We start from the raw sequence: 25,512 nt of genomic DNA, 5'->3' as shown, positions 1-25,512 counted from the left end.
GTATTCATTCAACTAGTATTTACTGAGCATGTATTCTAGACAGATACTAGCTCAGGGACCTGAAGTAAAGCTGGGAAATGTTGACACACACACAAAAATTACTGTACATTGCAGAATTAAACACTGAAATTTTCTATCTGGTGTTCTAGGAGAATAGAGAAATATTACTAAATCCTCATAATATTGTTGCAATTTCAATTAAATAGGGTAAGCCCACTGAGTAAATTCTACTCTTCCTAAGTGCTCATGGATTCTCTTACCAGGGAACTTCTTAATTATATGGGTTCATCAAAAGATAGAGCTGACTTCAGAAACTCCTGTGGAAAGCTTTTAAAAACTCCTTATATCATTTTTTAGAGCATCTGTAAATCCGTAGCTACTTTCTCACTGTTATTCTATCAGTATTTTTATTGGAAAAATGCATAGCTCCTCAGCAATCATAAATTAAGTGGTAATGATTTTTACATTTTCGAGACACTTCGCTTATAAGAAACACACTACATTTCAAGCATGTTCATATGCTTAAGACATCCATCGAATGAACCTAGGTCCACTGAATCTTATGCAACTCACCCAGACTTACTTGAAACCAGTTTTCTCAGTATGGGTGCCATGGAACCTGAATATATTAATCATAAGAAGAGTTAACAATCCACCTTATGGGTCAATCAGAAACGTGAACTCAAAATCTTTCCCTGTTTGTTATACTCTCCTTTTTTGCCCTACATCTAGCCTTTCAGTTCCTGGTTGGGAAGACCCCCTAACTTGCATCTCAGTGATGGAGCTCCTCCATGTCTGTCCAGCAATAAACTCAGCTTTGGTATTTTTTAGGTCTGATGATCTTGGTATACTGATTCCGATTTGCTAAAGACCCCTAACATGTATTTTGTATTTAAAATTATACATTTACTATGTGTCAGATACTGTTCTTTAAACTTTGCAAATATGAACCTGTATTAGTGCTGATTTGTGATTTTCCTGAAGCAAGAGTTAGAATCACAGATACTTTCAAGAAGCATCATTTAACCAGCCAATGAACCTAGCTGACTGTCCAGTATTCATATCTTATCATCTAGCATTTTCATTACTATTCATCTTTGTTTTTTACTTGTTTCTCATAGTAACTGTCATGATGATTTATGGGCAAAAATTGGCTCAAAGAAGAAAGCCAACTGCTAGAGCTCTTGATAGAAATAAAGAGGAAGGAAAGTAATTCAGAGAAAAAATATGTTTTAGCCTGAAAATAGAAATTTCCAATAGATTAAATAGTAGCATGTTGAATTTGATGGCAGATCAGATGTGTTACATGAAAGAATTCACATAACTTTCTAGGCAAAGCAAAAGAAAACCATTTCAGAGAGAAATTCTCATGTCCCTAACAATGCAATAAATGCATACTATGGAAAAGAAAAGTCAATGGACATTGAATTTGTTTTTTATGTGTTGGGAGGATATGTATGAGAAAGAACTATCAAGGGAGAGAAAGCTGGAAGTTAGAATAAAGTCAGAACACTTTCATACTTATAAAATTAGGGATTCACAAAGATCTCCAAATCTTTATAAATTTCAGAGTTCCACCACACTGTTTAAAAAGCTTGAATATTAAATAATTTTTGTTACCCAATGTGAATGTTTTTTGTGATTTTTCACTGTGGTAAAATATAATAAAATGTATAACTTTAGTCTTTTGTTGTTGTTCAGATGGAGTGTTGCTCTGTCGCTCAGGCTGCAGTGCAGTGGCGCAATCTCGGTTCACTGCAACCTTTGCCTCCCAGGTTCAAATGATTCTCCTACCTCAGCCTCCCAAGTAGCTGGGACTACGGGCGCCTGCCACCACACCCGGCTAATTTTTGGTATTTTTAGTAGAGACGGGGTTTCACTGTGTTAGCCAGGATGGTCTCAATCTCCTGACCTCATGATTTGCCCGCCTCGGCCTCCCAAAGTGCTGGGATTACAGACGTGAGCCACTGCACGCCGCCAACTTTAGTCTTTTTTTTTTTTTCTTTTGAGACGGAGTTTTGCTCTTATTGCCCAGGCTGGAGTGCAGTGGCGTGATCTCGGCTCACTGCAACCTCTGCCTTCCAGTTTCAAGCGATTCTCCTGCCTCAGCCTCCCGAGTAGCTGGGATTACAGGCACCCGCCACCACGCCTGGCTAATTTTTTTTTGTATTTGTAGTAGAGACGGGGTTTCACCATGTTGGCCAGGCTGGTCTCTAAACTCCTGACCTCGTGATCAGCCCACCTCGGCCTCCAAAAGTGCTGGGATTACAGGTGTGAGCCACCGCACCCCGCCAACTTTAGTCATTTTTAAGTGTATAATTCACTGGCATTAAGTGCACTCACGTTGTTGTGCAGCCATCACTGCTATCCATCTCCAGAACTTTTTCATCATCCCAAACTGAAACGCTGTACCCACTAAACAATAACTCCAAGTCCTCCCCTCCCCTCAGCTCCTGATAACCACTATTCCACACGCTGTCTCTATGAATTTTGCAACTCTACATACCTCATATAAGTGGAATCATACAATATTCCTCATTTTGTGTGGCATATATTTTATTTAGCATAATGTCTTTAAGGTTATTATTGCATGAATTAGAATTTTATTCCTTTTTAAGGCTGAATGATATTCCATTGTGTGTACATACCACATTTTGATTATCCATTCATCTGCCAGTGAACATTTGGATCATTTCTATCTTTTGGCTATTGTGGATAATCTTACTATTGACGTACAAATATCTGCTCATTTGAATCCAGTCTCCTGACCAGACAAAAAAATAAATATCTGAACTCATGGCGGTGGCAGCGGCAGCTGTTTGGGCGCGGTGCGGTGGTGACTGAGCTACAAGCCTGGCGGTGGGTGTGCGCCGAGCCCCGGCCCGGCCCCCGCGTGCCTCCCAGGCTTCACACCCCTGATGCTGAGCGGGTGCTGAGCCCGCTCCTGCCGGGACGATGGTGAAGTATTTCCTGGGCCAGAGCGTGCTCTGGAGTTCCTGGGACCAGTGTTCGCCGCCTTTTGGCAGCGGTACCCGAATCCCTGTGGCAAACATATCTTGACGGAAGACACAGTACACCGGGAGGTGACCCCTGACCAGAAACTGCTGTCCCGGCGACTCCTGACCAAGACCGACAGGATGCCCCCCTGGGCCGAGCGACTGTTTCCTGCCAATGTTGCTCACTCGGTGTACATACGTATTGGAGGACTCTATTGTGGACCTACAGAATCAGACCATGACCACCTTCACCTGGAACATCAACCACGCCCGGCCGATGGTGGCGGAGGAACGATGTGTTGACTGTGTGAACTCTGACAACAGTGGCTGGACCGAAATCCGCCGGGAAGCGTGAGTCTCCTCTAGCTTATGCGGTGTCTCTAGAGCTGTCCGGGAATTTGGTCTTGCCCAGTTCAAAAGCAACGTGACCAAGACTTTGAAGGGTTTTGAATATATCTTGGCGAAGCTGCAAGGCGAGGCCGCTTCCAAAATACTTGTTAAGACAGCCAGGGAAGCTGAGGAGAAGGCAAAGGAGACGGCCCTGGCAGCTATAGAGAAGGCCAAGGACCTCGCCAGCAAGGCGGCCACCAAGCAGCAGCAGCAGTAGCAGCAGTTTGTGTAGCCAGCCCACCACCACCACAGCTCCCCAGACAGTTGGCTTAGCCCCTCTGCCCTCCCTCCATTGTACTTTATCATTAAAAATCAACGTCCAGCCCTATCTACTGTCTGGGTGGTGGGTTGTGGGGAGTCCAGTTTGACATCTGCAGTACACCAGGCACGTGATCCACGTTTGAGCCAGGTCTGCTTATTCTCCCATTGGCAGCTGCGGACCGAGGAACAGAGGGGCGGTGACTTGCCCCGGGCTCCAGGTAGCCTGCAGGTGAACTGGCAGTAAGTGCTAGACTGTAAGCCCCACAAGAGCAGGGCTCTTCGTTTTGTTCTCTGATGTGTCTCAATATCTAGCACATAATAGGCACTCAATAAATACTTGTTGAATTTAAAAAAAAAAAAATCTGTTGAAGTCTCTACTTTCAGTTATTTTTGTTTATATACTCAGAAGTAGGACTGCTAGATCATATGATAATTCTGTTTAATTTTTTATGGAACCACCATACTTCAACATGAATATTTTTATAGGATTAATGCAGCAAAGCTTAAATGCAAGTAATCATACTCACTGCTGGTTTTAATAAAATAATTAAAACAAAATTCACACACACTGTTTAATAACTTATTTGCAGCCAGGCACGGTGGCTCACGCCTATAAAATCCTAGCACTTTGAGAGGCTGAGGTGGGTGGATTGCCTGAGCTCAGGAGTTCAAGACCACCCTAGGCAACATGGTGAAACCCCATCTATACTAAAATACAAAAAAAAAAAAAAAGAAAAAAGAAAAAAAATGGGCGTGGCAGCTGGCGCCTGCAATAGCAGCTACTTGGGAGGCTGAGACAGGAGAATCACTTGAACCCAGGAGGCAGAGGTTGCAATGAGCCGAGATCGCACCATTGCACTCCAGCCTAGGTGACAGAGCAAGAGACTTCGTCTCAAAAACTAAATAAATAAATAATAAATTTAAAAAATAGCTTATTTGGTGGAGTAAATATCTTGCAAAAGTTCTGTTGTTTCCAGTCCTGGATATCTATAGCCATATGTGCTCTTCTCATTCTCTCTGGAAGCTGTCTATTGATTTTTCTTGGTGATTTATGCCCTCTGGTTCTCAATTATTAACTGTATTTTGATGGCAAAAATCCAAAAGCAGAAGAATTATCTACTGTGAAATTTGTTCATCAAAATTTAGGTTCGCATTTTCCTTTGCCTTTACTTATTTCCTCATACAAGTCAGAAATAAATGACAGTTATGATCATGGTCTGTTAACTTTTGATTTTTGGTAGTTTATTTTGCAGTATTTTTCCATCTACATTTGTAAGGAAACAACTTACTTAAATGGTTGGAGGTCTTTTTTCCTCCTTTGATTATAGTACTGTCAATTGTGTTTTCATTTGGTTTTATGAGTCTTTTAATGTAAAAATACAAACATTGTCCATTATAAAGATTTTTCAAAATCCTTCCAGATCAAAAGCCTAGCCCAAGTATTCAATATCCATTACAGTTATGCATTTGTGAGAAATAACTTTTGGCCTCAAAGTTTTTATAGGAACCAAATGCCAGACAAGCTGTTTTGTATGTCTCATTAATAGCAAAACTGTGGTTTGGTTTATAATCATGTCAGTAGAATTTATAATAATGTCAGAGAGATGAGGTGACAAAGGATTAAAATAAAATTCAATGAAACTTTTTCCCTGACATTTTATTTATGCATAAAACTGAAACCCAGTAATGACCCATATTTCTGCATTTACCTAATTCTGAAAATATAGCATTGCATGTTGTGAAAGTATAATCAAATTAGGAATAATATTCTTATCTGGGGCCATGACGGTATATTGCTCCAAATTTGAAATCTGCTTAAGTTTCTCAGCTGCATAGCCTTAAATCAACTCAGATCTTTAATTGTGTAAGTTCATTTATTCTGAACCAAATGTAATTTCCCTTTTAGGGAGCGATTGCCTTTAAAAGGTTCATTAATAAAATCCTAATGAGGTATCTTGGACGTTGTAGAATACTGGTGTCATTTTTATGAGTTTAGAACAAAAGGATACAAAATATACAGATAAGATTACCTATCAAATACATGAAGGCAAAATGTTCCTGACAAAGTCAGAACATTCTAAAATAGTTGAAAACGTTTCCAGTGCCTTCAAAAAACACCAAAGCAATTATTGCTGATACCTTATGAATCAAGGGTCTTGTTTTTTCATCATGACCTGAGTTCAGCCGGCACACTTTTGGAAAAAGAAATTGGCACTCCTTGTTGGATTGAGAACCTAGATGACCCTATGCCTCTAACGTAGAGGATATAAATGGTTTATTTGTGCAACTATGCAAATATGCAAATACAATGAATGCCAATTTATAAAATGAAAGGGCTAGTTGAATAAATGTAAATATAAAAACAGTAACAGGGACTCAAGGTCTGTAATAAATTAAGGCTGAGACTGAAATAGAAATCAGATTGTGGATAAATAATCATTGTAATAATAGCAGAACTTGAGCCCAACAACAGTAAAATTTTACATAAGGCTATTAGTTGGCATCAAATGGAGGATCAGTGATAATGGGAAGCATAAGAAGGGTATACAAATTTTAGAGGCTGTTAAAATTGTCAAAGGTCAAAATAGTTTTTTAAATGTAGTGACAAATCCATTCTCTAGCTAGGCTCACACATCGTCTTGTGCCCATTGCACAATTTCAGATTAGCATTTTACTATGCTCTGACATCTGAAATACTAACAGACAAAAATCAGAATAATTGATCTGCAAAGAATCTCAAGAAATTATACCTGGTCTGCCCCCCAAACAGGAGGACACCTAAGCCATTTAAGATAAAATATGAATTCTCTAATTTGTAAATCTTCAGGAAAATTGCTGCTGCTTTTCTTTCTGCTGGTACATTTATCTGTCTGGCTTTGTGACCTCTGAGTTCAGAACATAAAGTACAACCTTGTTTAAATTAAATCTTCCTCTTTATTTGTTCCTCAAAACTGCTGAGTTGATTTTAATATTAAAACAAATAAATAAAAATCTTACACCTAGCTTGTAACTCTGCATGACAAATTCCAGCCCAGGTATTTTATGATCCAGTGAGAAGTTCTTGAAAAATGAGAAGAAAGAGAGGTTTAATTGTAACATGGAGACATTTTGGACTGGATGCCAGCCACTTGAATAAGGTATGCATGTTTAAGCCTAAAAACTGACTGTATTTTCCTTTTCTTATTTGAATATGCAAAACCTTTTATTTTCATAATCAAGGCCAAATGTATTTCATACTTTGGACTTAAACCAAAACTCAAAAGGAGGATGAAAGAGCATTACCCATGCAAGCAATAGATTTGAGGCCAATTTTAATTGAAAAGAAAAATCCCACCATCTAGTCATTTTTAGAGCATGAGTTGCATCCACCACACAAATCCTTCATTATTCATACACGGCAGTATGTATTTAATGATTAAGCCTCTAAGGATTTATTTGATAGAATAATCTAAATTTCTTTTTTTAAAGGGCAAATGAAATGTGGTTTTTAATTCTTTAAAGAACAAGTTACAAAGCGTGTAAAAATAAAACACAGGCTCTTAGTTTTTAAAAGTATATCTACAATTTGCCTACCCATTGGTTTGTTCATCTGGATATCAGTAACATACAGACTTGATCTACTAATGGCTAATTATGCAGTTGTTTATCAGCTCATTTGAAACATTTTGAGATTCAGTCTAGCTCAGCAAATTACTGTGCTTAAGGCAGTTCTACATTCTAGAAAATTATAATATCCCCAGAAGGCAAAGAATTAATAATAAAAATCCTCTTTTGTAAAAGATTATCATTGCAGAGCAAATGGAGCAGATCTTCCCTGTCCTACTGCATTTAATATTCTCATTTTTCCCCTGAAACTTTGATGGAGAGGCAATGAGAATATCTCTGTTTTATTAACTTATTAAGAGGCACATTTATAGAACTCGTGCACTGTATTGATTCCTGAAGCTGCACTGCTGCTAAGAGCCAATAATCACAGCAGAGCAGGATGATTCCATTTGTTATCCCAGAATGTTTCTGATACTCAGTAGAGCCCAAATTTTCAGAAAGCCTGGTTTTTTCACTTCTCTCAGCCTCAATGTATTCATCTGTAAAATAGGTGTAATAACAAAAGGCGGCCTCTGGGTGTTGTGAGAATGAAATAATGCAGTCAATACACCTAGTACAATGCCTGTAGATATTAAATACTGTTAGTTTTTGTCATTATTATGGTTACCATCATCATTACCTCTTGTGGTTCAGGAATCAAATAAAGATGCATGCATTTAAGTAGCCATTTGCGTATGTAGTTATGTAACTTCTCAGTATAAATGTTTTCATGTCAGCTGAAAGTTTAAAATGAACTTACTATAAGCCCCAGCACTATTTAGCCCAAAACTGCCTTTCCAAACTAATATCAAATCAGCCAGAATAGATGGGCTACTAGTATGCAACTGGGATAAATTGCCTAGACCCTAGTTTGGAATTATCCAACCTCATAGCAGCTGGGCTTGATAACATGGTATTTTAAAGGCATTTGGTGCCTCTTCTATTGAACTGTGTCAAAGAGTTTTGAACTTTTTCTTCATGACTCAGATTTTGTAGTAGATTTTACCACCTTCATTAGCACTACATTGGATCATTGCATCATATTTTAAGAAGAAAAAAAGTCTTTAGAAACTACCCAGATGCCTTACCTAGAACATATGAGACTATTTGCTTTATGGCATTATTTGCATAGAGTATATGTATCATTTCATTTATTTGTCAACCAGGACTACTTTTTCACTTCCTAGTAAGATTTGGTGTGCTACCATTTGCTTATAAATATGGCCGGGTGTGGTGGCTCACGCCTGTAATCCCAGCACTTTGGGAGGCTGAGGTGGGTGGATCATTTGAAGTCAGGAGTTTGAGACCAGCCTGGCCAAAATGGTGAAACCCCATCTCTACTAACAATACAAAAATTATCTGGAGGTGTTCGCTTGAACCCAGGAGCACAGGTTGCAGTGAGCCGAGATCGTGACACCTGGGCAGCAGAGCGAGACTGTGTCTCAAATAAACAAATACATAAATATGGCTGAAGCCCTGTGTTTTTATTTTAAACATGCTGCATCTTCTGTATATCCAAGGAGTGCGGTTAGTAAGTGCTACTTAGAAGCCAGCCCTAGCGCTAAACTTTGGGGCTAATGGTGGCCCAACTTCCCCTTGCAATTCGTGGCTTCTAAATATCTCTGCCTCTCTTGATTCAGTAAAACAACTAACATTGCAAGGCATTTCAACTTGGTGAGCAACAAAAGACTATGACGCTTTCTTTGCCCCCAAAATGTGCAAAGCAAACTATCTAATCAGTAGGGACTAACTATATCATTTAGTTTTTCTTTATTGCACTTCATACCCATTGCCTGACTTTTTCCTATTCCAAAATGTGCAATCAATTTTTCCTGAATTTGAAAACGCCTAAGAATAAGCTCTTCTTTATTGTTCTCCAAATTTTCCAAGGGCAAATAAAATCCATTACAGGGGGTTACATATGTAGAAGAGTAAAATGAGATCAGACAAATTAAAATTTCATGTAAGGCTCAGAAGCCAACAGCTGTACAAGTTGAGACCTGCTGGAAAGCAGTGACTCTGAAATAAATTCTTACTCTATAGACGAATAGGACTTCAGCATGCTAGAGGAGAGTGTTTTGAGCTCCTTCCAACACTAGAAACTGTTCAAATGGGTTATTTTTACTCTACTTATTATAGAGGTGGTTTAGAAAAAGCTAACCTGCAAGGGGCAAAGTGTCTTTCACCAAAGGTTGCCAGAATCTCAATCAAACCCATTACCATGGGCCGTGAAAGCACCACCTTTTCATCACTACCATCACAGCTGTGGTCGCGCTGTTGTTATTGTTGAATCTCTCTGTTCAGCTTTTTATAATTATCATAATTCACCCTAATGTTATGTGATTAGCAGCCTCTGTTGTGGTGAGAATTAAACACCACTCACATAGCGTCTGTGACCTTTCACCCTTTGTGGAGTCGGCCAGGGCTGCATTGGCTGGGAGACAAAGTGCAGAAACCCACAGAGCACCACCTGCACTCTCTCAGGCTGGGGGATAAACGGAAAATTTTACCTTCCAACTGTATATGTTGCTCTCCAGGCAGCCATATTATGAAAGTTCGATTCCTCCACCTTCCTATAAAAACTAATTTATTCTCATCCTAGGAAGATTTTTAAAGGGTTTTGTAAAGTATTGCTTTAGAGCATTGATACAGAAGGCAAAGTGACTCTGTTAATAGAAAGATAAGAGTTGTTTAATTTTATTTGCAACATCATTAGATTAATTATATGCTGGACATTGAAAGAAGAGATTTGGGGAATTTGATGGCACTTTGTTTTAGACTGAAGTCAGTACACATGTGACGAGACCACTGAGTGAGAACAGTTGGCAAGAATGTGCAAATAACTAGCCATCCTCTTTATCTAATGAAATACGTTTTCTTCCATGCTAGTGTCCTAGGTTTTGTGGAACATTGTTAATCATAAACACTATCGGAATCTGTTATTTAATTTCACAGACCTTTCAGATTATAGCAGCAATTGGTCAGAATTAGAAAATAATTTTCATGCAACTAATATAAGATGAAAAGTAGTAAAGAGGGGATTTAAAAAATATATGATAAAATAGGCATTTATAGAATGTTGCTATGTACCGCTTCTATACTTTGGACAAGATTGACAATATGTAGCATGATGAGTTAAATTTTCTTTAGCACAGTACAAAATCTCTGCATTTTTTCTAATTACCACTTCCTACAAGTCAGCGCAAAGAGGAATAGACTCACTTGGTTCAGCTCAATTTCCACAGCTTGACAGGCATTGATATCAAAATTAATTCTAAGATGAAACTTCATAAAAGAAAATCCTATTTGACAAAAAGAACTATTGGGCTTGAATCACAGTTGCATTTGCATTGTGAAGTCCCTTTTTTATTGTATAGGAAATAATGCCTAAGGAGAGATTGAATATCCAGAGGGAGTTCATTTGAGGCATCCTGATAGTATCTGCCATATGCAAATAAAGCAGAAGATGTTTTTATGACATCTTCAGAACTTGAAGATTGAATTACAGTTTTAGTAATCATCAGTTCCCCTTTTCCACTGTCACTTTTTGGTAATATATTGCATAGAAAAGACTTATGGTACCGGTTTTATAAGCTTGCAATAAAAATATAACAACTGTTGTATTAAATTATTTAAGTTGTAAACCACTGTGAAAAAGGAGAAAAAGTTTTATCGACATGAAGGCTGAAAAACTGATTATGATGGAGAGCAAAATGTATTGTACTGATTACTCCCAAGCTTTTCCCTGGTTTAGCATATTGTAAATCTTCAGGGTATCTTTCAAATCAAGGTCTGGGTATGAGAAGTTCTTTTATTTATTGATAATTTAGAACTGGCCAGTGGCAAGAAAAAAATGGTACCTGTGTGTTTCCAGGTTACCAATTTATTTTAGCAGAGTTATAAATGCAAATAAACTAAGAAAAAAAGAGGTAATATAGACTCAAGTAAATGTTTCTTTTTGATGAAAAGAAACCTAGTAAATATGAAATAACTACATTTCCCCAGGGAAATTTAGACTCTAGAGATCATCTAATGTTTCTAGAAATATTTTTTCTTACATTAGTTTTATGGGCACTCATTACCTCTACTATTTAGCAGACTACCATTCTGCCACTGTGTGCAAAGATTCTAGGCTAAGATGTTTTCTCCTCTCCAGGCGTCCTCCATATTCACTTCATTGGAAAGTCTACCCTTCCAATGTCAGACTTCTTCCAGAACTTTCTGTTAATCAGTGCCTCCTTTCCCTTGCATTTCTAGTCCACACTGGGAATCTAGGTGCATTCTCTGGCTTGCTCAGAATGGCAGCATCCCATATTTATGCACTCACACTCTTCCTCAGTGCCCCCAGGATTGCTGGACACTGAAACATGGTTCATATCAGGCTCTACCCACCTTCCCCCTACACACACACACCTTGGCCACCCAGAAGAAAAAAGGAATTTCCTTGACTAAATAATCAGATTTTATTTCTCTAAAGGAAATTAGAATAGGGAAGACACATATTTCTACCTGGTAAATCGAATCACCCAGGGGATGCACAATAACTGGGGGTTAGTCCATTTTTTAGCGTGATCCAAGACAATAAATCAGGCACTCTTACTTGATGCTGTAAATGATTTCTCCCTCTCACCGAGACTCAACAGCAGCAAGCTGGACATATTCTCACTTTGATGGCAGTGATATTACTAATAATGTAACTTATAGGTGTCAAGAACTGTATGTTATTTAATCCTCGCAACATCCAAATAAAATAAGCATTATTCTGATTTTACAGATGAAGAGATTTAATTCTTGTTCAAAATCACATAACTAAAAAGTATTAAAAATCAGAATTCAAATTAAGCACAGGGCACTTGAGGGCTTACCAACTCTACTACACTGATAATGTAATGATTCCATCTCTAAGTCACGATCACCAAAAGGAAAGAATAGGATAAGAAAGAAGTATGGAACATGTCATGTTCCTCTCTGGATTCTCCCATGCATTCATTTGTCACACATTTCTTGAGTGCAGGTAATATATCAGATTCTATCCTTGTTCCGTAAAGATAAATAATCTATAGTCACTGCCTTTATTATTCATTGAGAAGGAAAACCGGTGAATGATTGAAGTTCACTATGATGATGTAATTGAAATGTGTACAAGGTGCTATGAGGACACTGGAAAAATTTAAATTCCAAAGAATTCAGTGTTTTTACTTAGTGATGGCCTTCTCTAGGACAACAGTAAATTCCCTAAGGGTGAATCCAGCAGCTCTTTGTTCTCAACTAAGACATTCTATGAATGTAACTGTCTGCCTCCCACTCCCTGGACTGAGAAGGAAGCCACTTAGCTAGGTCAACTCCACTCATTTACCTGAAACCAAAGGAGCTTCCTCCTTCTTCCCACACCTCTAGCTTTATGGCCAGGAGCACTCAAGTCAGTTTGGAGCAATCTGGGTCAACAATTTGGAATTGGAAGATACTTATCTTGGGCTACTTCCCTGATATCTGGAATCCAGGAAGGCAAATGTCTTGGTTTAATTAGATCCCCCACACCTTCCTTTCTGATCCCACAGCAAAGGTACTTGAAATTAAGTAGCCACAGACGTATGGGTAACTAGTAACAAAGCCACCAATTCCTGTGGGCATGACCTCTATCACTGAGACATTCTGCTTTTTTTGTGATAGAGTCTCACTCTGTCACCCAGGCTGGATTGTAGTGGCGTGATCTCAACTCACTGCAGCCTCTGCATCCCAGGTTCAAGTGATTATCCTGCCTCAGCCTCCAGGATAGCTGGGATTGCAGGTGCCCCCCACCACGCCTGGCTAATTTTTGTAGATTTTTAGTAGAGTCAGGGTTTCTCCATGTTGGCCAGGCAGATCTTGAACTCCTGTCCTCAACTGATCTGCCCACCTTGGCCTCCCAAAGTTCTGGGATTACAGGCATAAGCCACTGTGCCCGGCCACCATTCTCTTTTTTTTTTTTTTTTTTGAGACGGAGTCACTCTGTCGCCCAGGCTGGAGTGTAATGGCACGATCTCGGCTCACTACAACCTCTGCCTCCCAGGTTCAAGCAATTCTTCTGCCTCAGCCTCCCGAGTAGCTGGGACTACAGGCACCCGCCACCAGGCCCAGCTAATTTTTGAATTTTTAGAAGAGATGGCGTTTCACCATGTTGGCCAGGATGGTCTCAATCTCTTGACCTCATGATCTGCCCGCCTCGGCCTTTCATGCTTTGTATGAATAAGAATCATGAACTTGCATTCACAGTATAACAGTCACTATAGGCACCAGTCACTATGTTGAGCTTCCTAGATGTATAGTTTCATAGAAGAACCATATGTTTAAAATACCTTAGTAAAGAAAACGTAGCAAAACTTTTTTTTTGAGTCAGAGTTTTGCTCTTGTTGCCCAGGCTGGAGTGCAATGGTGTGATCTTGGCTCACCACAACCTCCGCCTCCTGGGTTCAAGCGATTCTCCTGCCTCAGCCTCCCGAGTAGCTGGGATTACAGGCATGTGCCACCACGCCCGGCTAATTTTGTATTTTTAGTAGATACGGGGTTTCTCCATGTTGGTCAGGCTGGTCACGAACTCCCAACCTCAGGTGATCCGCCCACCTCGGCCTCCCAAAGTGCTGGGATTACAGGCGTGAGCCACTGTGCCCAGCCAAGGTAGCAAAACTTAATACATGATCCAACATGGCTAGAATCTCCTTTCTTTAATTCAGGGTAACCGGGTTTTTTTTCTTTCCTAACTAGGAGAATGGCTAATATCATTATAGTAAAAGCCTATTCATTTTTCTACAAAGACAGGAAAGAAACAGGTTGTTTGGTCCCTGACAACAAAATCTATGGGACTAGAACTAGAAAACTCTTGAAAACCAGGTTGCCTGACTCACCTTGAATAAACAAGGCTATTAAGGGCTTTTACAGGTTGAAGGCTGAAGGGAAGAGAATCTTCAGAGGGTTTCTTTGACCTAGAGTGATGAAATATGTGGCCACAGAGCAGGGCATATGTACTACCCTAATCTACCCCATAGATCTACCCAATAGATCATTACGGATGCCCAGGTGGGGTTAAAAGCCTCCTAAAGACCGTGAGCAAGTGAATGACAATCATCTAACCCAGAAACTGCCAGGGACGGTATTTTCTTTAGGGAAGCCTGGTGAAGACCTGGGCCTGAAGTTTTTATGTAGTGATAAAAGATTAGAACCTTATAACCTACACTTTAGGGAAGACCTGAAAGGCAAACAAAGAAAGGAGTTGCACACACATACATTGTCTAGAAAATAAATATTTCTACAGTTTATTCTAGAAAAGAAAGAATATACAATAGCTTGGTCTATCAGAGATCAGCTGGTTTCAACTGCAGGAAAATGTCATACAGAGATAAATATTTTATAACTAGATACGGCAGGCCTTGAAGATAGCAACTGCTATTGCTTACCATAGGAGATTATAAATATGGACGTAGCTATGAATAATAACTAAGATTGGTGACAATGCAATAATTTTTCACCTTACATATACCCTCAGACAGTAGGTGGTAATGTTTTTTAATATAAGGGACAGTGAATCTATGCAGGAGACTTAGTTGAAATTGCTGGTTGGTTTCACACCAGCTGTCAAATAGGCCTTTCAAAACTCCTTTGTGCATTGGAAATAGTGACCTGGGGGTGAGAGGCTCCTAGCCCAGAAACTGATCCCTTGAGCCATACAGATCTCAATCCCGGATGATTCTGATTAATCCATGCTGACAAACCAGATTTGGATCAATAGAAATTATCTGTAACAAGAAACTAATTGTGTATTTAGTAAATTCAGTGAAATTTTTGGTGGCTTTAAATTTATATGGAAAAGACCCTATTGACTTTTGAAATCAAAATTCGTACCACTTTAGGGTAATATTGCCTTGGGTTATAATAAATTACGGTCGTCCGCCTTCTCTCTTGGGTAATATATGGTCTGAAGGCATCTAATCTGTTTCCTCTTAAACTATGAATATTCTTTAATTATTATTTAGAGAAACTTTAAATCTCTATTTACATAATGTAGAATCTATTTACATAATGTAGAAAAGCACAGAATATGTACCTTTTATCTATTTTCATACGCCATTCCTGTTTAAATGAAGCAGCAAATACAGCCAATTTCAAACCATGTTACAATCTCAGCTCAAATTATGCAGTGGCTTACAATAGTAAAAAGATGTCCCTAAAGTTGCACCCTCTTCAGGGTATCAGAGACCCCAGGTGTTAGAGAGCTGCTGAGAGGAGAAGTGGATGAACCAATGAACCAGTGTTGAATTTATATTGTACTTTTCACACAGGAAGATCCTCTAGGCCTTCAGTACACCTACACGTGAATCCATGTGTGACGTCTAACTCTTTTCACTTAATTTCCTTATGGACCATTTTTCTGGAAAGGAAGATGGAAAATTTCAGCCAGCCACAAATGGACTGAGACTCGCCAATCTCATTTCACATTGAGCAGGTGTCCCAGACAGGGCTTGAAACCAAGCTACAAAGATTTAAAAAAAAAAAAAAGAAAAAGAAAGAAAGAAAATACTATTAGAACTAAACAGATGGCCCTGCATAGGAGCTTATGTAGTCAGCTTCAACTGGGTTTGTCTTAGTATCTAGGAGTAAGCCCTGCCTCATAATTCTTTGCAATTTAGTATTATTAAAATCCTCTTTTTTGCAGAAACTGCTAACATATCTAATAGAAAGACCTCACTAATCATTTCACTCTCAAGGAGGGAAAAAGTCTAAAGGCCAGGGCTTGAGGTCACAGGTCTATGAGGAAATGCTACAAGGCCTGTATTTTATCAAATACTGGAACCATAAGAAGCCTTCACCTCTGAACCAGGTTGCTCTTTTTCTGGCTCCAAACAGGACTGTTCAAGCCATTCTCTGCCTTAAATGGGTAAAAACTCCTTTCAATATTCACTAGAATCCTCTAGCATGCCTGCATTACTTATATTAAAGATTTAAAGCAGACTATTAGTGTTTGTTCTGAATAGTTGTACCACTGTGCCAAGCACTTGTAGGGCAATAGGTGAAAGGGTAAAGAGCCCTTGTTTGATAGAATTTACATGCTGTGTGAGTCTAAATTGTTTAGCTGCCTGATAGAAGTTTTATAAAGCCTAAATATCCATAAACTTAACAGATATGCAGGAGAATTAAAAAACTGCTTGTTTTATTTCTTCAAAGGTCACACTTTTTTCCCATGACATAACAGTAAATAGCATGACAAAATGCCTTCAATATATCATAAATTAGGGAAAATAACCATTGACTTCTCAGGATAGTTTAGGATATAAATACTTTGAGATTAATATTGTAGATGCTCTTCAAATATGAGCAAGAAATATTGCCAAACTCATAATTGTTCAAATAAATCATGTATGTGATGTAAATTAAAAATTAGAGTGGTATTAGCCACACACAGAAAAAAAATGGTTCTAGAACAGTCCACTTTACTCATAAAATATATTGGGTTGAAATTGTACTAATCTGAAAACCATTGAGAGCAGACCTAGATGTAACTGAAAGTCTGTTTAATGTTGTTCTCTGATTGTCTCCATATTATAAGTTCCCTGGCTCAGTGGAACCATCTTATAGATTAAAGTAATACCTGAGCCTGCTAGTGTGTTTACTAACTATCCTAATGTCACTTAAAAGAAACAACAAAGCAGAAGCAACCTTAAAAAGATATAACACCAATGTTGTAGTCCCTCTTCCAGAATATTTAGCTATTCTTCAATCTATACTACCGCCCTGACAGGTCACAAAGCTCCATTCCTGTGTGTTATCTAGATGTAACATATCTCCAGTTGAATTTTCCTCCCTACTTCAAACCTTATAAACCAGAGGTCAGCAATGTATGTCCCACAGCCAATGCTAGTCAGCCACCTGTTTTTGTAAATAAGGTTTTATTGAAACTCAGCTACACATATTCATTTACATATTGTCTGTGGCTTCTTTTGCCTTATGACAGAGTCGAGTAGTAGCAACAAAGATATGTTGGCTCACAAAGTCAAAAATATTTGCTATGTGACCATCTTCAGGAAAAAAAAGTTGTCAACCCATTATAAACACAAAAAAACTCAGGATCTCTTCCAAAAAATGTGCCTCTTCTCCATTCCTACTACAGTTTTAATTAGGGGTATTTATCATGACATGTTCATATTACTGCACGGCCTCCACTCTAGTTATATGCTGCCGCGTAATAGAATACCCCAAAACGTAGTGAATTTAAACAACAACAGTTGTATTATAACTCATCATTTTGTGGATCAGAAATTTAGGCAAGGCTCAGCTGAATGATTCATTAACAACAGTCAGTCATTGGAATTCATCTGGTAGCTGGGCCTGTCTTGAGGGTTTAAGGCAGCTTTACTCACATGTCTGGTGCCTTGGTGAGCAACAGCTAGACAACTGGATTCACCTGAGCCCTTTTGCCTGCCCCAAATTCTCTGGGCTTCTCCAGATGATCTTTTTCTGCAGGATGGTTAGACTTCTCATATGGCAATTCAGGACTCCAAGATACCAAAATGGAATCTCCCAGTCCTCTTAAAGCCTGCTGGCACGGTGTCACTTCTTCCATGGACCATCTGAGATTCATGGGGAAAGGAAATATACCCCACCTTTCAAGGGGAGGAATTTCAAGGAGCTTGTGGCCATCTTTAATCTGTTACTACCTCCTAACTGGTCACCCTGCCTCAAATCTTTTTTCATACTCTGGCCATATATTCCTGAAATCTCAATTTCATTCTATCTTCCCCCTTCTCAAAAACCTAAGATGGCTTCCTAAGATCTCAAAACCTAAGATGGCTTCCTAAGATCTCAAAGCCTAAGATGGCTTCCTAAGATCTCAAAACCTAAGATGGCCTATTTGGTTTAAATTCCTCTCCCTGACATTCATAACCCATTATATAAAAGGGTCCTACTATAATAATCTTACCTAATTTTGCATTAGTCTCTGTTTGTTAATCATTAGCCTGTTTGTCATACATAGTCCTCGCCTTCCCCTACTCTGTTCTGTATCACAGGGAAGCTGACCCCTGCAGGATGTTTTTCCTAGGCTCCTTGTCAACTTCAGACTGGGCCTGGCAAATAGGAGACATTGGTGGGAGATTAGGGGGTGGAAGAAGTCAAGTTATTTCTCCTTCTCTCTGCTTCATGCAGATCTCTGGAAATTATTGCATTTTTATTCCTCCTTTGCTCCAACTGGTTAAGCCTTCTCTAGTTCCATCATCCTCTGAGTGACCCTGGTTTCTGAGCTCCAGAAACTCTGTATTCTCCCTTGTCATTCCAACCAAAGCATTGCTGGCAGCTTCCTGAAGTTGCTCATCTCTAAATTGCTATACTGTCTCCTGTTCATCATCCCAGCCTTTGATCACCTTTAAAGTAAATTCCCTGTATTAAATTCCTTCTATTTAAAATAAACTCAAGTAGTTTCTGTTCTGATTAGACCCCAGCTGTTCTCAACACAAAGCATCCACTCCAGGCTGGGCAATTTTGTACCTGGCCCTTCAGCCCCTATGTGCCTGTTATGGTATTTCTGTCCTGGACCTCTGGCCTCATTCTTCAAAGCTCAGCTCAAGCTTCATCTTCCTCAAAATGCCTTCAGCATCACTCCAGTTTTTACTCACCTGACTCTATCATTCCTTGGTGACTTTCAATGTGTCTGTCTTCCCAGTTTGTAAGTTCATTGAGGAAGCTTGTACTTGAATCCTATTCCCCAGAGTTCCCACCACAGTGCCAATGCACACAAAGCACTCAATAAATATTGCTTATTTGCTTCAATATAATATCTTCTAGGTCTGACTAATTTCTATGAGACATCAGGGCTAAAATCATCTGTACTCCTGAATGGAGTGAATTCAGGGATGCTTTTTTGGGTTAGTGCTACTCTTAAGTTTTTCCCATCCTGGATGAACATGTTATAATAGACAGGGAGAGACTATTTTTGTTTTGTGGTGGCAGGTAGTGGCTGTTAGGCACACAGTATAATTCAATGTCCTATATGAAGTAAATATCAAATATTAAATGAAAAGAAAAAGCCTACACCATAACTGATGGATTTGTGTGGAAAAGCCAATGAAAAAAATATTTAAATATGACAGTCTTTTTGATACTTTTATAAAGTACCATTAATTCTGGAATTAAAGAACAAATATGATCTACATATATTTAAATAAAATCATAATAAAGGAAAATGCCACAGAAAATAAATATAAATTAATAAATCTAAAATCCAGTCTTTCATGTCTCACATTTCTCATGCCCTAGATCCACATTTTATTCTTTTTCCCCTGATACCTTAACAAGTGCTGGAAACATCAGAGATTCAATAAACATTTTAATTGTTTGAAAATATCTAACATGATGTTCCTGCCATCTAGTTGCAAAATTGTCTTAAGGGATTATTTTATGCAAAATTGTTCAATTTGGGGGTTTTGTTTTGCAAAATAAAATACTAATAAGAAAGTGTGCTACAGTATTTACTGTTTTCAAGCCAAAAAAACATGTTTATTTGGGACCAGAACATGGTCCAGTTTGAGTTCTTAAGATCTTCTATAACTAACTAACTCAGCTTCTAGTATTTCAAGATGACATCAGAAGAAGCTTTGCCTTTTTTTTTTTGCAAAAAAAAAAAATGTATACTGGCTGGCTAATTTTGAAAATGAATTTCTTCTCTGCTGCTCTTCTCAACCACAGAGGCAGTCATTTGAATGCTTTACAGAAAAGGCCTCAAGCATCCTCAAATTTCACCTTTTCATTGCACTGCTGATCATTTAGAGGGCAGACTTGTTCCAGACAGCTTTAATTAAACTGTACTGAGGATGCAGATAGATGTCAATGGAAATGATCCATAACATGAGACTAAGCATGTATTTAACAGTGTTCTATCCAGTTCAATCACCTTCTAGCATTTCAGTGGATTTACATTCATGTAGCAAAGACTGAATGTGTATATGTATTTTTAAAAAATCTATCTCATTAGTGGCCATATGCTTCAGCTTCAATGGATACAAGGACTGTCTGCAATCTGCCAGGGATTTAGCAGCATCAATAATTTGTTGAATAGTCATGTTGGTACTGGTCGAAGGGTTAAGTGCTCTGCACTCCAGGGGCATCTCTTTTGGGATTTGAACCCTTAGTTGACTGTTAGGAACCTTATCCCCTCTGAGGTTTCCTACTACATGCTGCTTGTCAGATGCATCCAGCTGTAGCTGGGAAGCATTATTAGCTCTGGGATTTAAAGATCCGTGTTAAGTACTGATAGAATGGTGGCTTTGACTTAAAAAGCAGGGAGAGTATACTGTGGCAAACTGAAGGAGGTTTTCATGCTCCGTGTTAAGTATGCGTTCTTTCCTTTTGCCTATTCTTTCATACACTCCTTGTGAAAAGATTCCACAGCATCCTTTTGAGAAACAGTTTATATTTAACATTTCTTCTTAGAACTTCCTAGTAAATTAGATTCTATCAGCCAAAGTTCAAAGATAAATATCACCTTAAAATAAGAGAAGGTGCCAGGTGCAGTGGCTCACGCCTGTAATCCTAGTACTTTGGGAGGCCAGGGCAGGCAGACGACTTGAGGTCAGGAGTTTGAGACCAGCCTGGCCGACATGGTGAAACCCCGTCTCTACTAAAAATACAAAAAAATTAGCCAGGCATGGTGGTGGACACCTGTAATCCCAGCTACTTGGGAGGCTGAGGCAGGAGAACTGCTTGACCCCGGGAGGCAGAGGTTGCAGTGAGCCGAGATTGTGCCATTGCACTCTAGCCTGGGTGACAGAGCAAGGCTGCATCTCAAAAAATAATAATAAAAAATAATAAGAGAAGTTTTGTTATGAAAAGCATTGCTTCTCATTCCCCTACCCAGAGAGTGAAGAACAGGTAACATGAATGATTTTTGAAGTTTAACGTATGATACTAGTCTTGAATTAAGATTTCTCAAATGTAGTTGTTTTAATACCAACAACAACAAACGTCATATAAAAGCTTTTACAGCATGTGCTAGCCTGTTACTTCATGTACGCATAACCCTTGTCTGTCTTGTTCACTCTTATAGGCTTTGCAGTTGTCACAGTGCCTGGCAGATAGTACTTAATGAATGTTGGATGGATGGATGGATGGATGGATGGATGGATGGATGGATGGATGGATGGATGGATGGGTGGCAGAAAGAGACAAAGGGAGAAAGAGAAAGAATGAAGGAAAGAAAGAAAACACTTGGAAAAAACAGTTAGTTGATCTGATCTGTGTGCAAGTATTTGCTCTCAGTAATATTTTCTAGAAGCTGTTCTAAGAGGATCTGGGGGTGGATGTTTAGCATAAAACATGTTTCAACAGTTTTAATGGATATGGATTTCTGAGATAACTTACATTATTATGACCTGTTAGTAGTAGTAGCACTTAGTTCGCTTGTTGAGTAAAGGATGGGAAAAATTATATTGTGATGACAGATTTCCATTAGGTTTTTTTTTCTGCCACATATCTAGACGTGACTTAATTTTAATGTACCTGAATACTCCCATAGTAAAGTGTATTGTGATTTCATCAAGGAGGGCAATAATTATTAAGCAGAGGAATCTTTAGTCTTTCTCTCTTTGAATATCTAACTGATCTTAAAAATAAAGTGGTTTGTCTATTTGCAGTTGATTTTCTACATGTGTTTGTTTCCAGTAATTCCAGCCTTCTTACCCCGGAGTAGTTTAACCTATCTCTTAATTGTCCCTAGCTGATGTCTAGAAGGTCTTTTTAAACTTCTTAGATGCACAATGAGCCCTCAGTGGACACCTTGATTGTGTTTGTTTGGGAAAATGCCAAGCACTAATGAGTATTTTGTTTAATGTAATGGAAACTGAAAGTGCATGGCTTCTTCCCTGACTGATAAATGCCCATTTGTGTTGTTTGAATGTATCTATACATTCTAAATTCAAAAAGAAGTGTCACAAGAGGGCAGAGCACTTGGTGTCTGCCCAAGGAAGGACTTGAAGATTCAGAAGTTTTGTTTATTTGGGCCCGGTATAGACAGACAGTACTGGAGTTAGTACTCTAGGGCCTCCTCCTCTATGCTCAGATATGCAATTTTTATTAAACCCAAAGTCCGTAATCTTAAACTTTTTCATGTTAATTTAACAAAATAATAAGGGAATGAATTTCGTTGTTGAATTCTAAGCCAGGCAATATCTACTTCTAAGAAGTTACCCATTTTTTATTTCATCATTATTTTTTATAAAATATTTGGTATATATTATATTTACCTTATTGTTTCCTTTTTCTGAAGTTCAAATCACAATGTTTCCAACACAAAATTTTAAGTAAATAATTAAAGCATTATTTCTTAGTTAAATAAACAGTAATATTTGCAGAAAAATGAAATCTTAAGCAATTAAGTAGGCAAACATGATCAAGTATGTTTGAGTGAAGAGTAACGATCTCCATATGGTGCTAACCTTCTACACAGGGACTAAGTGGAAAGTGTAGAAGATGTTTCATTGAACCATATCTAGCTGAATTGATACAGAGCTCCTTTTGGTAGTATTTATAATTTATAGACTTCTTTTTTTTTTTTTGAGACAGAGTTTCACTCTTGTTGCCCGGGCTGGAGTGCAATGGCGCGATCTCGGCTCACTGCAACCTTTACCTCCTGGGTTCAAGACATTCTCCTGCCTCAGCTTCCTGAGTGGCTGGAATTACAGGCATCCACCACAATGCCTGGCTGTTTTTTATATTTTTAGTAGAGACAAGGTTTCACCATGTTGGCCAGGCTGGTCTCGAACTCCTGCCCTCAGGTGATCCACCCGCCTCGGCCTCCCAGAGTGCTGGGATTACAGGCGTGAGCCACCATGCCTGGCCTATAGACTTCTTGTATGTGCTAGATAATTTTCACAAGAAAAGATTTCCAACCATTTAAAATTTTAAATGAGATTTACCTTTCATCCAAAGTTTCCTGGGTTTGGTGATTTCATTAAAGATCTATGGAGATGGTAAGAAAAGAAAGGTTTTGAATCTAAAAAATGGAAATAATTTAATTCCTCAAATTCAAATTTAATGACTCGCTTTCTCTTTATTTCCAAGCCACCATCTTGCTTGATCACACAATCCCTTTCCTTTGGAGACTGGAAATATGCAAGCCTCCCCAAATTACAGTTTATAATGGAAAGCTCCCCTGACCCTTAATAATTGTTACTTTGCTGAAACACTGTAATACCTAAACTAAGTTGCTTATTACACCAAACATGAAGTCCTTTGACCCTTAGGGTTCAATATTGATCAGCCCCACTTTTGTCAATATCACCTCTAATGTCAACAGTTCAATGTGAAATAAATTCAGTAAAGGATAGTCTTCTTAATCCACACACATTAAAAGTTTAATTCCTACTCATTACAAATGTCACCCAATTCAAGAATTGTTTCTTCCATATTCTTAGTTAATAATTGGAGACTGGGCAACATTGTGAGTATGTGGTTAAACGTCATTACAATAAGAAGTTAGCTGTAAGTTAACCTATACCAAGGACCGGATTCATGAAAAATCATCTCTGATAAAATTACTCCGAAGGAAACTTGAAGCAAATATATTACAAATTCATCAAACGTGGCTGAGATATTTTTTAATCCTGAGATCATGGAGGGAAATGCTTTTAAAAAGAATATTCAAGTGCTTGCTTTGCCCTTGGATAATGCAATAGAAGCTTGTGGTATTTTTCAGATTGTCAAATGTGTATCAAAGAGTTATTCTCTTGGCAAATTCCATGAATTTCAGTTCCATTTCTTGACAATTTAAAATTTGATTATCCAATTATAACTAAAGATCATTAGTCTAATGTGGCAACTTCATGACAGTTTTAGTTACAAGGGAAGTTCTCAGTTTAGAGAGGAAACTGCCATATGAGAAATTTTTATTGAACTTGTAAGTTAAACGGTATTGTGAAAAGAATTTTGTTTTCTTCTTGTGGTTTTATTATTTATTAATAAAAATATATACTTTTTCCCCTGCCCCATGTTTATAAGGTACCATATCATATGCCTCACCTCTCTGATTAACATCATCAAATTAACAGCAAGAGCCCTCTGATATTGCTGATTTTTATCATCGTTAGATTTTGTCTTAAATGTTTATTTAGAGTTCCATTTCTTTGTTTTATTTTTAATAACCATAACCTGAATATCATTTTCAGAGCTAGAGAAAGGCATTTTCATTTCAATCATATTATAAGTAGAATTTCTGCTAAAATGAAAAACCAGAAAAATTGAGGACATGGCAAATATTTTAACATTAGTTTTATTTGATGTGATAATGGAAAATTCCTCAAGCAAAACATACCACAGGACCAGACAAAATGGGTGCTGAGTGTCAGCAAGATAGGAGAATCTTTATCGACATCTCACCCCCAAAGAAATCAACTTTGCAGTGGTAGATGAGTTTGTGGAACAGCTGTTGATTGTGTATCTGCTCTGTTCAAGATCAACAGTGAAAACTCATTGTTTTTCTATTTTGGCATCTTAAGAGTTCCAGACACTGCTGGAAGCACAGATGGACAAGATGGCACCTGCACTGCTTCTGGTATACGTGACCCATTTACCCAGAAGAGAAATTATCCATGCGGCATGCTGGTTTAACATTTCAATCAACAAACAACAACTCCACCACCCAGCTTGAGGAGTGAGATCTTCACTCTAACTGTTCTCAGCACAGTCTCCTGGTGCAAAGCTGGACTAAGAATTTTAATATTACACTTTGCACTTCTTTTGTTCAATGGTAAGACCCAAAATAAACCTTTCTGCCTAGGTATGAACATCTGTTTTGCTTCAAAGGTTCAAAAGTATTCTCTGTCAACACAAACTCCCTGACCTCCATGCTTAGAGCTGCGTAAAAGTCAACTTCTTCTGAGCCACTTGTTAAAACTTGTAAATGAACTGATTTTTCTGCAGTTGTGATTTATCAGTTACATCAGCACTATCATTTCTTGCCCACTGGCAGAGGAGTTATAGTTGCAGATGGGAGTCATATCGGGCATTCTGTATGACTTCCTTGTCAACTCACTTCTTTCCATGTGGAAAGAGACAGGTGTACACTAGAGCTTTCAAAATCTATTTAGAGACCCAGCATCTAGCAGAAAATAATTTTTTCTATATAGCACTTTGTTGTTTTTACCCACTATTGTGCAGTGCATGCATTGTACCTGCATTACCTTACTTAATCTTCATGGTAATTCTCTAAGGTACAAGGAGATTAAAAATGACTTGGGCAAGGACATTACAAACTGGAGAGCCAGGA

General features: G+C 38.4%; 1 protein-coding gene and 1 pseudogene across 1 annotated transcript in view; both read left to right on the top strand.

Annotated features, from left to right (window-relative positions):
• The window catches only part of DPH6 (diphthamine biosynthesis 6), a 450,913-nt gene extending 425,887 nt beyond the window's left edge, over positions 1-25,026 (top strand). Inside the window, exon 9 of the mRNA XM_054532586.2 lies at positions 24,743-25,026. Coding sequence (XP_054388561.1) covers positions 24,743-24,808 — 66 coding nt within the window. The 3' untranslated portion in view covers positions 24,809-25,026. The remainder of the gene's footprint in view (positions 1-24,742) is intronic.
• LOC100443932 (PRELI domain-containing protein 1, mitochondrial-like) lies at positions 2,189-3,704 on the top strand (annotated as a pseudogene).
• Positions 25,027-25,512: the final 486 nt, after the last annotated feature.

Source organism: Pongo abelii, chromosome 16, assembly GCF_028885655.2.
Source record: "Pongo abelii isolate AG06213 chromosome 16, NHGRI_mPonAbe1-v2.0_pri, whole genome shotgun sequence".
Lineage (NCBI taxonomy): Eukaryota > Metazoa > Chordata > Mammalia > Primates > Hominidae > Pongo > Pongo abelii.
The sequence above is the reverse complement of the archived record's forward strand: the minus strand, read 5'-3'. Positions and strand labels throughout refer to the sequence as shown.